The sequence below is a fragment of the Salvelinus sp. IW2-2015 genome, linkage group LG9 (assembly GCF_002910315.2).
Source record: "Salvelinus sp. IW2-2015 linkage group LG9, ASM291031v2, whole genome shotgun sequence".
Taxonomy (NCBI): Eukaryota; Metazoa; Chordata; class Actinopteri; order Salmoniformes; family Salmonidae; genus Salvelinus; species Salvelinus sp. IW2-2015.
In genome coordinates, this window is record NC_036849.1 from 7,699,034 (window position 1) to 7,711,894 (window position 12,861).

Consider the following 12,861-nt stretch of genomic DNA (forward strand, 5'->3'; position numbering starts at 1 on the left):
TCAACGTGGCACCATCATAGGATTCCATCTTTCCAACAAGTCAAATTTCTGCCCTAGAGCTGCCCCTGTCAACTGTAAGTGCTGTTATTGTGAAGTGGAAACATCTAGGCGCAACAATGGCTCAGCCGCGAAGTGGTAGGCCACACAAGCTTACAGAACGGGACCGCCGAGTGTTGAAGCACGTAACACATAAAAACACTCACTACCGAGTTCCCAACTGCCTCGGGAAGCAACGTCAGCACAATAACTGTTCGTCGGGAGCTTCATGAAATGGGTTTCCATAGCCGAGCAGCCTAAGATCACAATGCCTAGCATCGGCTGGAGTGGTTGTAGTTCACTGCCAGTTGACTCTGGAGCAGTGGAAACAGATTCTCTGGAGTGATGGCTCACGCTTAACAATCTGGCAGTTATACGGACTAATCTGGGTTTGGCGGATGCCAGGAGAACGCTACTTGCCCCAATGCGTAGTGCCAACTGTAGACTTTGGAGGAGGAATACTTGCCTGGGGCTGTTTTTCATGGTTTGGGCTAGGTCCCTTTGTTCCTGTGAAGGGAAATCTTAATGCTATAGCATGCAATGACATAGACAATTCTGTGCTTCCAACTTTGTGGCAACCGTTTGGGAAAGGACCTTTCCTGTTTCAGCATAACAATTCCCCTGTGCACAACACAAGGTCCATAGAGAAATGGTTTGTCAAGATTGGTGGAAGAACTTGCTGGCCTGCACAGAGCCCTGACCGCAACCCATCACACACCTTTGGGATGAATTGGAAAGCAGACTGCGAGCCAGGCCTAATCGCCCAACATCAGTGCCCGACCTCACTAATCTCTTGTGACTGAATGCTGCGTGGACTTGCTTCCAATGTTCCGAGATCTAGTGGAAAGCCTTCCCAGAAGAGTGGAGGCTGTTATAGCAGCAAAGGGGATTTTGAATGAGATGTTCGACGAGCAGGTGTCCACGTACTTTTGTTCATGTAGTGTATATATTTTATTGACTCCCAGAGGCGAGAAAGCGTAGGATCAGTAAAAAAGCATGTGCAGGTTGAATATTTCATTGGGCAGGTTCCAGGAGCTGAAGGGAGAGACGAAGAGGTTAGCTAGATAGAAATATGTTTACAGTGAGTTAATTAATAAAAGGCATAGGTACCAGACAAGTACAAATTTGATGTTGAACTTGTTTTTTATATGGTTTGAATAGAGACGCTCATGTCCTCAAATGGCAACAGCTGGTTCAATAAGAGTTTCAAATTCCACATAGCTTTCTGTATTTTCCTTACTCATTCTTTCATCCCCACTGTATCTTTGTTGACACCCAGAGGAAGATCTTTGTTGACACACACAGTTGAACACCGTCTCTTTGTCTGCTCCATGTTCCAGTTTACAGGTGTCATTGTTCAGGGTACAGGAGCTAAAGGGGGAGAGTATGAACGCTGTCTCCAGCCCCAGCACCCCTCAGCTGGTGAACAACACAGTCCACTACCTGGCTCAGGCCCTGGCCCACATCCAACAGGGCATCGAGAGGAAGTTCCTCAAGGCTCCACTGGGTAGGCCAGCAAAACTCACAGGACTTTCTGTAGAGAAGAGGTGTATTGTCCTTATTGCACCCTGTTCCCTTTTATAGTGCACTACTTATGACCGGAGCCCATAGGGAATAGGGTGCCATTTTGGGCGCGGTGTGCACTTAAATCATTGAATTGTATTAACTTTGAGCTGCAGATTAAGGCATTTCCTGGATTAAAAAATGTCAATTGAGAATCTCTATTAAAATGCTGTTTAGGTCAAGCTTTTGGTCACAGATACCTTTATCAGAGCATCTCATAACAGACCTTAACTGCCAGACAGGCAGGGAATAAGTGCCACCTGTGATTTTAATGTCTGCTCAGACCTGTATTTTTCACACACTAAACTGGTCATTAGAAAGGTCCATGCTTATTACATTTTAGTGTTTTAGAGCTGTTAATGATATGTTTGACGTTCAAATGTATCTTGTGGACTGTCATGGCAAACCAGTGCCTCATCTTATGTTATCCCCGCAACAGGAGATGAAGACTCTAAAAAGGACCAGAAGGCAAAGAAGAGAGACAAGAAGAAAGATGAGGATCAAAACAGTGAAGGTAAGGATGATAATAGCAAGCAAGGAAGGCAAAATCAGCACTATGAAATTGAAAAGCTTTTTTCCCCAAGCATGACGGATTTGATGGTCGATGGTCGCCCTCTCTACCCGGCCTCTCTTGCAGAATATATATATATATATATATATATATATACACACTGCTCAAAAAAATTCTAAAAAATAAAGGGAACACTAAAATAACACATCCTAGATCTGAATGAATGAAATATTCTTATTAAATACTTTTTTCTTTACATAGTTGAATGTGCTGACAACAAAATCACACAAAAATGATCAATGGAAATCAAATTTATCAACCCATGGAGGTCTGGATTTGGAGTCGCACTCAAAATTTAAAGTGGAAAACCACACTACAGACTGATCCAACTTTGATGTAATGTCCTTAAAACAAGTCAAAATGAGGCTCAGTAGTGTGTGTGTGGCCTCCACGTGCCTGTATGACCTCCCTACAACGCCTGGGCATGCTCCTGATGAGGTGGCGGATGGTCTCCTGAGGGATCTCCTCCCAGACCTGGACTAAAGCATCCGCCAACTCCTGGACAGTCTGTGGTGCAACGTGGCGTTGGTGGATGGAGCGAGACATGATGTCCCAGATGTGCTCAATTGGATTCAGGTCTGGGGAATGGGCGGGCCAGTCCATAGCATCAATGCCTTCCTCTTGCAGGAACTGCTGACACACTCCAGCCACATGAGGTCTAGTATCTGTCTCTTATACACATCTAGATGTGTATAAGAGACAGGACCATTTGAGCAGACACATGCACATTTGTGGCCTGCTGGAGGTCATTTTGCAGGGCTCTGGCAGTGCTCCTCCTTGCACAAAGGCGGAGGTAGCGGTCCTGCTGCTGGGTTGTTGCCCTCCTACGGCCTCCTCCACATCTCCTGATGTACTGGCCTGTCTCCTGGTAGCGCCTCCATGCTCTGGACACTACGCTGCCAGACACAGCAAACCTTCTTGCCACAGCTCGCATTGATGTGCCATCCTGGATGAGCTGCACTACCTGAGCCACTTGTGTGGGTTGTAGACTCCGTCTCATGCTACCACTAGAGTGAAAGCACCGCCAGCATTCAAAAGTGACCAAAACATCAGCCAGGAAGCATAGGAACTGAGAAGTGGTCTGTGGTCACCACCTGCAGAACCACTCCTTTATTGGGGGTGTCTTGCTAATTGCCTATAATTTCCACCTGTTGTCTATTCCATTTGCACAACAGCATGTGTTGCTTCCTAAGTGGACAGTTTGATTTCACAGAAGTGTGATTGACTTGGAGTTACATTGTGTTGTTTAAGTGTTCCCTTTATTTTTTTTGAGCAGTGTATATACACACACACACCAGTCAAAAGTGTGGATACCTACTCATTCAAGGTTTATTTTTACTATTTTCTACATTGTAGAGTAATAGTGATGATATCAAAACTATGAAATAACACGTGGTAAAAGTGTTAAACAAATCAAAATATATATTTATTTGAGATTCTTCAAAGTAGCCACCCTTTGCCTTGACAGCTTTGCATACTCTTAGCATTCTCTCAACTAGCTTCATGAGGTAGTCACCTGGAATGCGTTTAATTTAACAGGTGTGCCTTAAGTCAATTTGTGGAATTTCTTACCTTTAATGCGTTTGAGCCAATCAGTTCCGTTGTGGCAAGATAGGGGTGGTATACAGAAGAGCCATATTTGTTTAAAAGACCAAGTCCATATTATGGCAAGAACAGCTCAAATAAGCAAAGAGAAATGACAGTCCATCATTACTTTAAGACATGAAGGTTAGTCAATCTGGAATATTTCAAGAACTTTGAAAGTTTCTTCAAGTGCAGTTGCAAAAAACATCAAGCGCGATGATGGAACTGGATCTCATGAGGACCGCCACACGAAAGGAAGACCCAGAGTTACCTGCAGAGGATACGTTCTTTGGAGTTACCAGCCTCAGAAATTGCAGCCCAAATAAATGCTTCAGAGTTCAAGTAACAGACACATCTCGACATCAATTGTTCAGAGGAGACTGCGTGAATCAGGCCTTCATGGTCGAATTGCTGCAAAGAAACCACTACTAAAGGACACCAATGAGAAGAGACTTGCTTGGGCCAAGAAACACGAGCAATAGACATTAGACCGGTGGAAATCTGAGATTTTTGGTTTCAACCGCCGTGTCTTTGTGAAACGCAGAGTAGGTGAACGGATGATCTCTGCATGGTGTGGTTCCCACCGTGAAGGATGGAGGTGGTGTGTTGGGGCGCTTCAATGGTGACACTGTTGGTCAATTATTTATAATTCAAGGCACATTTAGTGGGACTGTCATTTGTTTTTCAACAAGACAATGAACCAACACACCTCCAGGGTGTGTAAGGTCTATTTGACCAAGAAGGAGAGTGATGGAGTACTGCATCAGATGACCTGGCCTCCACAATCACCCGACCTCAAACCAAGTGAGATGGTTTGGGATGAGTTGGACCGTAGAGTGAAGGATATGTGGGAACTCCTTCAAGACTGTTGGAAAAGCATTCCAGGTGAAGCTGATTGAGAGAATGCCAAGAGTGCAAAGCTGTAATCAAGGCAAAGGGTGGCTACTTTGCAGAATCTCAAACATAAAATATATATGTTTTTTGGTTACTACATGATTCCATATGTGTTATTTCACGGTTTTGATGTCTTCACTATTATTCTACAATGTAGAAAATAGTAAAAATGAAGAAACCCTTGAATGAGTAGGTGTCAACTTTTGACTGGTACTGTAAAAATTATCTTAATGATACCAATCTGAAATAACAATAAAATAATAACACTGTGTACAAAACATTAGGAACACCTTTCTAATATTGACTTGCACCCCATTTTGCCCTCAGAAAAGCTTCAATTTGTCATGGCATGGACTCTACAAGGTGCCGAAAGCGTTCCACAGGGAAGCTGGCCCATGTTGACTCCAATCCACGCTCGATCACAACTAGCCGTGATTGGTTATCCCATAGGGCGGCTCACAATTGGCTGAGCGTCGTCCGCGTTTGGCTGGTATAGGCCATCATTGTAAATAAGAATTTGTTTTTAACTGACTTGCCTAGTTTAAATAAAGGTTAAATGTATATATATTTTTATGCTTCCTGTGGGTGGTGGACCATTCTTGATACACAAGGGAAACGGTTGGAAATGAAAAACCCAGCAGCGTTGCAATTCTTGACGCACTCAAACCGGTGCGCCTGGCATCGACTACCATACTCCGTTTGTCTTGCCTATTCACCTTCTGAATGGAGCACGTACACAACCCATGTGTCAATTGTCTAAAGGCTTAAATCCTTCTTTTAACCTGTGTCCTCCCTGTCATCTTCACTGATTTTTGAAGAGGATTTAAAAAGTGACATCAATAAGGGATCATGGCTTTCACCTGGACAGTCTGTCATGGAAAGAGCCGGTGTTCCTAATGTTTTGGGTTGGTGTATAATTGCATGCTGTTGTTCTGACAGTATGTTTGTCTCCCCTCCCCTCAGGTGGCTTTGACAGTGGTGGGTTGGTGAAGACTGTGTTGACTTGTGTTGTAGATGATGGAGAGGAATGGAGGACTGCTCCATCCTATGATATGTCTGACTATGTTTCTGACGCCCTCAGGAGGTAGTGACAGTGGTCGGGTGGTGAAGACGGTCCAGGAGCGTTGGAGGGAGTCTCTGCTGGGCTGTTCCAGCCTGTCTCAGGTCTTCCTCCACCTCTCCACCCTGGAGCGCAGTGTCATCTGGGCCAAGTCTCTGCTCAATGCCCGTTGTAAGGTCTGTCGCAGGAAGGGAGATGCAGAAAACATGCTGCTGTGTGACAGTTGCGACAGAGGACACCACATCCACTGTGTCCGCCCCAAACTCAAGGTAGGATGGATTATGCTTTTCTTCACACATGGCCTAAAGGGTTGGATGGCGTCAACCTTAGTGCTATGGTGCTTTGGTACCCATAAATTCTTTTGATATACGATGGTATCGCCCCGTTGGTCAACCAGTTCTGCTTTTTTTTTTTGATTTGAAATGGACAGCTAGCGCCAACTAGCATGCTACAGGAAGGACGAGGGGAATCATGGCAAAATATATTTTGGATCCTTTTAATTTTTTTATAGCATTTTCCTCTCTGTTGGAGCTGTGGCATGAATGAGGTTGGTGTCTGACTGTAGCGTGATGGGTTGTACAGTTATGAAGGGGCCAGCTGCAGAGCATGCAACTCTGCTGTCCCCAGAACTAGATAATATTCAATGGTTTGCATCTTCTTCTCTTATTAGGCCTAGGCTATATATTGTAGGTGGGTTGAAGCCTACATTGCTAATGATAAGCTATGGAAATGGCCCTACTCTACACATATCTTAAGATTTGCTCAGCTATACTTAATGTTTTCATTTTTTTTCTCATTAGATTTTTCCATTTCGATATTGTTTAGTCAATTTCACTTGTTGCCTGAAATGTCATTCAAAATCAAGCTGTGCCAGAGAATCGCCTATAGACAGACTTTCACAATTGTTCCATTTTGAAAGCTGCAACTTTAGGACATTAAACACTTTATTAGAATAGCCTATTTGGGAAATACTCTTCATAACTTTAACTTGTCTTAATGCATTGGTAGGCTATTTTAATTAGTAGGATTGTTTTGGTTCCCAATGGCAAGGAGGGAAGCAAGCGTTAAGTTTTGCTCCATTGTAAGTATTGTTTGTTCTACCTCTTACCTTAGGCCTACCGTTTTTTGGTTATTCAAAAACAACTTAACTTTGAGTGCCTTGAACCGTTACATAAATTGATTGTTTGATCATGAAGTGGGTGGTGGAATCCAGCATGCATAAAAACTGAAATCATATTTGTGTAAAATGGAGAGAAGACAAAATAAGGCTTTTTACATCATTAGACGTAATGACGGCCCTGATCATCTGACATTGAGCGAGAGGAGAAAAAACAAACATTTTCTGACTGTATATTTTGTGCTGCTTTGTTAAATCTTAGCCCTGTCTACGTTCTCATGCATCGATGGGGAGAGGTCTGTCCGTAATAAAGAGATGCTCTGCTTTTTTGGCACCACACATTGCATGGTACTCCTTTCCATCTCATATTTCTCAAGTGAACAGCAAACTTTTTTTACAGTTAAAATCAACACCTCGCGGCACAACGCCTTTCCCCTATTTGACCTAGATCGTTTGTGTATTAGTGGTGCAACGATCACAAAACTCACGGATCGGATCACGGTTTTGAGTCACGGATCTGATCGTTTTTTGGGTTAGCAAAAAAAGGGAGACAAACTTTTCTTTCCATTTATTACTTAAAGAACACTTAAAGCAAGGAAGTTTTCAATGTTTAAATAAATAAATTCTTAAAATATATTCAGTACTCAATTGTTAAATTAAAGTGCAATATGAGGCATGATAACTTTGAACAATAGTGAATAAAAAAAAAATTGCCTGTGTCCACATCAAAAAAAGAAAGCAAAGCAGACCTGAGCTTATAACTTCAATTTTTTTCCCCAAAAAGTTGAGGATGTCTACATTGTTTGGGGAGAGGGTAGACCTCTTTGCAGTCACTATGTCCCCTTCCGTGGAGAACACCCTCTCACTAGGAACTGAAGTGCCAGGTAGCGTCTTGCCATCATGGCAATGTGAGGGTATTTACACTCATTGCTTTTCCAAACATGCCAGTGGATCACCATCCACTGGAATGCCGCTTGCTGCCTTGTAGGATGCCACCTCCTCTTTGATGGTGTTGGCAAACGTCTTGCCTGTGTCCTTGTCTGCAAAGGTCTCCCCGAAAAGCTCCTTCATGGCCAAATTATTTTGTGGAGGAGATGCCTCAGTCTGTTCCTGTCGGCTCTGTGGCCTGATCTATTAAACTAACTAATTATTTATTTTCATATTTCGTAGAACTAGAATTGTGGCAATACCATTATTCCAAATAAGAAATTGATAATTGTAATAACAATAGCATAGACTAACATTAGACAGCAGTATATTTATTATTTAAGTAATTCACTTAAAAAAAACTTTTTTTTTACCTCTTCAGTGGCCACAATCTCAGTGGTGAGCTCACTGTATGTCCTCCGGTGTAAGGCAGGGTCTAGGTGAGACAGGGACTTGAACCTTGGATCCAGTGCAGTAGATCTATGAAGGTAGTCCTGTAAATTGGGGGTTATCTGGGGTTCAGGTCCTCTCTAATGGCAGCCTTGACATCTCTAGTGATGGTGCTGTCTTCCTCACTTGGGGCCATGGATTGTAGAATCCTTGTTTTCAGAGGTAGGATCAAAATCAAATGTTATTGGTCACATACATATGGTTAGCAGATGTTAATGCGAGTGTAGCGCAATGCTTGTGCTTCTAGTTCCGACCGTGCAGTAATATTTATCAAGTAATCTAACAATTTCACAACAACTACCTTACACACACAAGTGTGAAGGAATTAATAAGAATATGTACATATAAATATATGGATGAGCGATGGCCGTGCGGCATAGGCAAGATGCAGTAGATGGTATAGAGTACAGTATATACATATGAGATGAGTAATGTAGGGTATGTAAACATATAAAGTGGCATTGTTTAAAGTGACTAGTGATACATTTATTACATCACATTTTTAAGTGGCTAGAGATTTGAGTCAGTAGCCACTAAATGTTAGTGATGGCTGTTTAACAGTCTGATGGCCTTGAGATGGAAGCTGTTTTTCAGTCTCTCGGTCCCAGCTTTGATGCACCTGTACTGACCTCGCCTTCTGGATGATAGCGGGGTGAACAGGCAGTGGCTCGGTGTGGTTGTTGTCCTTGATGATCTTTTTGGCCTTCCTGTGACATCGGGTGGTGTAGGTGTCCTGGAGGGCAGGTAGTTTGCCCTCTGATGCGTTGTGCAGACCTCACTACCCTCTGGAGAGCCTTATGGTTGTGGATGGAGCAGTTGCCGTACTAGGCGGTTATACAGCCCGACGGGATGCTCTCGATTGTGCATCTGTAAAAGTTTGTATTCGGTGACGAGACAAATTTCTTCAGCCTTCTGAGGTTGAAGAGGTGCTGTTGCGCCGCCTTCACCACACTGTCTGTGTCGGTGGACCATTTCAGTTTGTCCGTGATGTGTACGCTGAGGAACTTAAAACCTTCCACCTTCTCCTCTACTTTCCTGTCGATGTGGATAGAGGGGTGCTCCCTCTGCTGTTTCCTGAAGTCCACGATCATCTCGTTTTGTTGACATTGAGTGTGAGGTTATTTTCCTGACACAACACTCCGAGGGCCCTCACCTCCTCCCTGTAGGCAGTCTCGTCGTTGTTGGTAATCAAGCCTACCACTGTAGTGTCGTCTGCAAACTTGATGATTTATTTGGACGTGTGTATGGCCACGCAGTCGTGGGTGAACAGGGAGTACAGGAGAGGGCTGAGAACGCACCCTTGTGGCGCCCAAGTGTTGAGGATCAGCGGAGTGGAGGTGATGTTTCCTACCTTCACCACCTCGTGGCGGCCCGTCAGGAAGTCCAGGACCCAGTAGCACAGGGCGGGGTCGAGACCCAGGGTCTCGAGCTTAATGACGAGTTTGGAGGGTACTATGGTGGTTAAATTCTGAGCTGTAATCGATGAACAGCATTCTTATATAGGTATTCCTCTTGTCCAGGTGGGTTAGGGCAGTGTGATTGCGTTGTCTGTGGACCTATTGGGGCGGGTCTAGGGTGTCAGGTAGGGTGGAGATGATATGATCCTTGACTAGTCTATCAAAGCACTTCATGATGACGGAAGTGAGGGCTACGGGGCGATAGTCGTTTAGCTCAGTTACCTTAGCCTTCTTCGGAACAGGAACAATGGTGGCCCTCCTGAAGCATGTGGGAACAGCAGACTGGGATAGCGATTGATTGAATATGTTCGTAAACACACCAGCCAGCTGGTCTGCGCATGTTCTGAGGACTCAGCTAGGGATTCCGTCTGGGCCGGCAGTCTTGCGAGAGTTAACACGTTTAAATGTTTCACTCACATTGGCCACGGAGAAGGAGAGCCCACAGGTTTTGGTAGCGGGCCGTGTCAGTGGCACTGTATTGTTCTCAAAGCGAGCAAAGAAGTTTAATTTGTCTGGCACTTCAGTTCCTAGTGAGAGGGTGTTATCCATGGTAGGGGAAATAGTGACTGCAAAGAGGTCTACCCTCTCCCCAAACAATGTAGACATCCTCATCTTTTTGAAAAATAATTTAAAGTTATAAGCTCAGGTCTGCAAGACGTCGGTGTCCTCGACGGGGCTGGTTTTCTTTTAGTAATCCGTGATTGACTGGAGACCCTGCCACATACGTCTCATTTCTGAGCCGTTGAATTGCGACTCTACTTTGTCTCTATACTGACGCTTAGCTTGTTTGATTGCCTTGCGGAGGGAATAGCTACACTTTGTATTTGGGCATGTTTCCGGTCACCTTGTCATGATTAAAATCAGTTGGTTCGCGCTTTCAGTTTCGCGCGAATGCTGCCATCAATCCACGGTTTCTGTTTGGGGAAGGTTATAATAGTCACCGTGGGTACAACATCACCGATGCACTTGCTAATAAACTCGCTCACCGAATCAGCGTATACATCAATGGTGTTGTCTGAGGCTATCCGGAACATATCCCAGTCCACGTGATCGAAGCAATCTTGAAGCGTGGAATCCGATCGGTCTGACAAGCGTTGAACAGACCTGAGCAGGGCCTTTCCTGTTTTAGTTTCTGTCTATAGGCTGGGAGCAACAAAATGGAGTCGTGGTCAGATTTGTCGAAAGGAGGGCGAGGGAGGGTTTTGTATGCGTCGCGGAAGTTAGAGTAACAATGATCCAGAATGCTGCCAGCCCAGGTTGCGCTTTCGATATGCTGATAAAATTTAGGGATCCTTGTTTTCAGATTGGCTTTGTTAAAATCCCCAGCTACAATAAATGCAGCCTCGGGATATATGGTTTACATAGAATCCAATGAAGTTCTTTCAGGGCGGTCGAGGTGTCTGCTTGGGGGAGATATACACGGCTGTGATTATAATCGAAGAGAATTCTCTTGGTAGATAATGCGGTCGGCATTTGATTGTACAGAATTCTAGTTCAAGTGAACAAAAGGACTTGAGTTCCTGTATGTTGTTATGATTAACGAGTCATGGTGTGATCATAAGGCATACACCCCTGCCCTTCTTACCAGAGAGATGTTTGTTTTTGTTGGCGCGATGTGTGAAGAAACCAGGTGGCTGTACTGACTCTAACATATCCCGCGTGAGCCATGTTTCCGTGAAACAGAATGTTACAATCTCTGATGTCTCTCTGGAAGACAACCCTTGCTCGAATTTCGTCTACCTTGGATATAAGAGCAACGGTAACTTACCAACATTACGACCAGGAATACGACTTTCCCGACGTGGATCCTCTGTTTGGACCACCACCCAGAACAATGGATCGGATCCCAGTAGGCGACCCAAGACAACGGCGCCGCAGACGGAGCGGTCTTCTGGTCAGGCTCCGTAGACGTGCACATCGCTCACCGCTCCCGAGTATACTACTCGCCAATGTCCAGTCTCTTGACAACAATAGTTCTTCCCGGCTGTATGTAATACGACTTAAGTTTTCCCGGGGTAACAATGTAAGAAATAATACATAAAAAAAACAAAATACTGCATAGTTTCCTAAGAACGCGAAGCGACCATCTCTGTCGGCGCCATCTTGCAATTTACAGACGGTGCAGTTTCAGTGCTCAGTAGGGTTGTAACTGTTTTGAGGCGTTTGAGCACGTGGAGGACCACCTCTGCCACTTTCACGTCATCATCAGACAAGGTGACGATGTCTTTATTTATTTCAGGGTCTTGTCTGTTAGTGCAGAGTATACAGCTGCCTGCTGCTCAAGATGGCGCTCCAACATGTCATAAGTGGAGTTCCATCTTGTTGTGACATCGTGTATGAGCTTGTGGGTCGGTAGCTGTAACATTTCCTGCTTGGTCTTAAGCACATGAGCGGCTGTTGTGCTTCGGTGGAAAAAGAAAACCACCTTCCTGATCCTCTCAAGGAGGTGGTCCATCTGGTTCACTGAGATTCCCCTTTGAGATGCTAAATTGATCATGTGCAAAGCAAGCTATCTGTGGCCCCAGTCTAGCCTCTATCACTGCATTTACTTGGTTCTTGGCATTATCTGTGGTGATTGGGATATTGCTATTGGGCGCCTCTAGCTTCCACTCTGCTACTGCTCCTAGCAGTACCTGCGCCAGATTTGTGCCTGTGTGACTCATAGAGGGGGCGTGTCTGTAGCACCGGACTTCGCATCTCCCACTCCTGTGGTGTAGTGAACAGTCAAGTAGCTTTCCGTTGCCCTGGAGTTCCACCAGTCTGTGGTGAGGGCAACAGAGGATGCCTTGGATAATTCATTGACAATTTTGATATTTTCCTGTTCATAGAGATCTGGCATGATCTTCATACTGAAGTGGGTGCGCCAGGGGATTTTGTAGCGTGGCTCAAGCACTTTCACCATATCTTTAAACCCTTTGTTTTCCACAACAGAGTATGGCCTCATGTCTGCAGCGATAAACATCCCAATAGATTTGGTGACGGCTTTAGTCCGGTCTGATTCTGCAGCAAAGGGATTAAATGCCGCGGTGAGAAGTTGTCTCTTGGCTAAGTTGGCTCCCGTCACTGACACACCAGGGTGATGACGCTTTAAATGTGTGGCCACGCTCTATGTATTTCCATGATCATACGGCTTTCTTGTGGCACAATGCCTTCACACCGTAATGGTGTTGTCCACCACCCTTCTTCCGTCATCATATTTGAC

General features: G+C 44.7%; 1 protein-coding gene across 3 annotated transcripts in view; it reads left to right on the forward strand.

The window, feature by feature from the left end:
• LOC111968507 (bromodomain adjacent to zinc finger domain protein 1A) overlaps positions 1-12,861 on the forward strand; it is a 44,386-nt gene that overhangs the window by 21,890 nt on the left and 9,635 nt on the right. For all 3 annotated transcript variants that reach the window (XM_023994133.2, XM_023994132.2, XM_023994131.2), the window contains exons 19-21: positions 1,377-1,543; positions 2,039-2,113; positions 5,730-5,977. In XM_023994133.2, the coding sequence (XP_023849901.1) occupies positions 1,377-1,543; positions 2,039-2,113; positions 5,730-5,977 (490 nt within the window). The remainder of the gene's footprint in view (positions 1-1,376; positions 1,544-2,038; positions 2,114-5,729; positions 5,978-12,861) is intronic.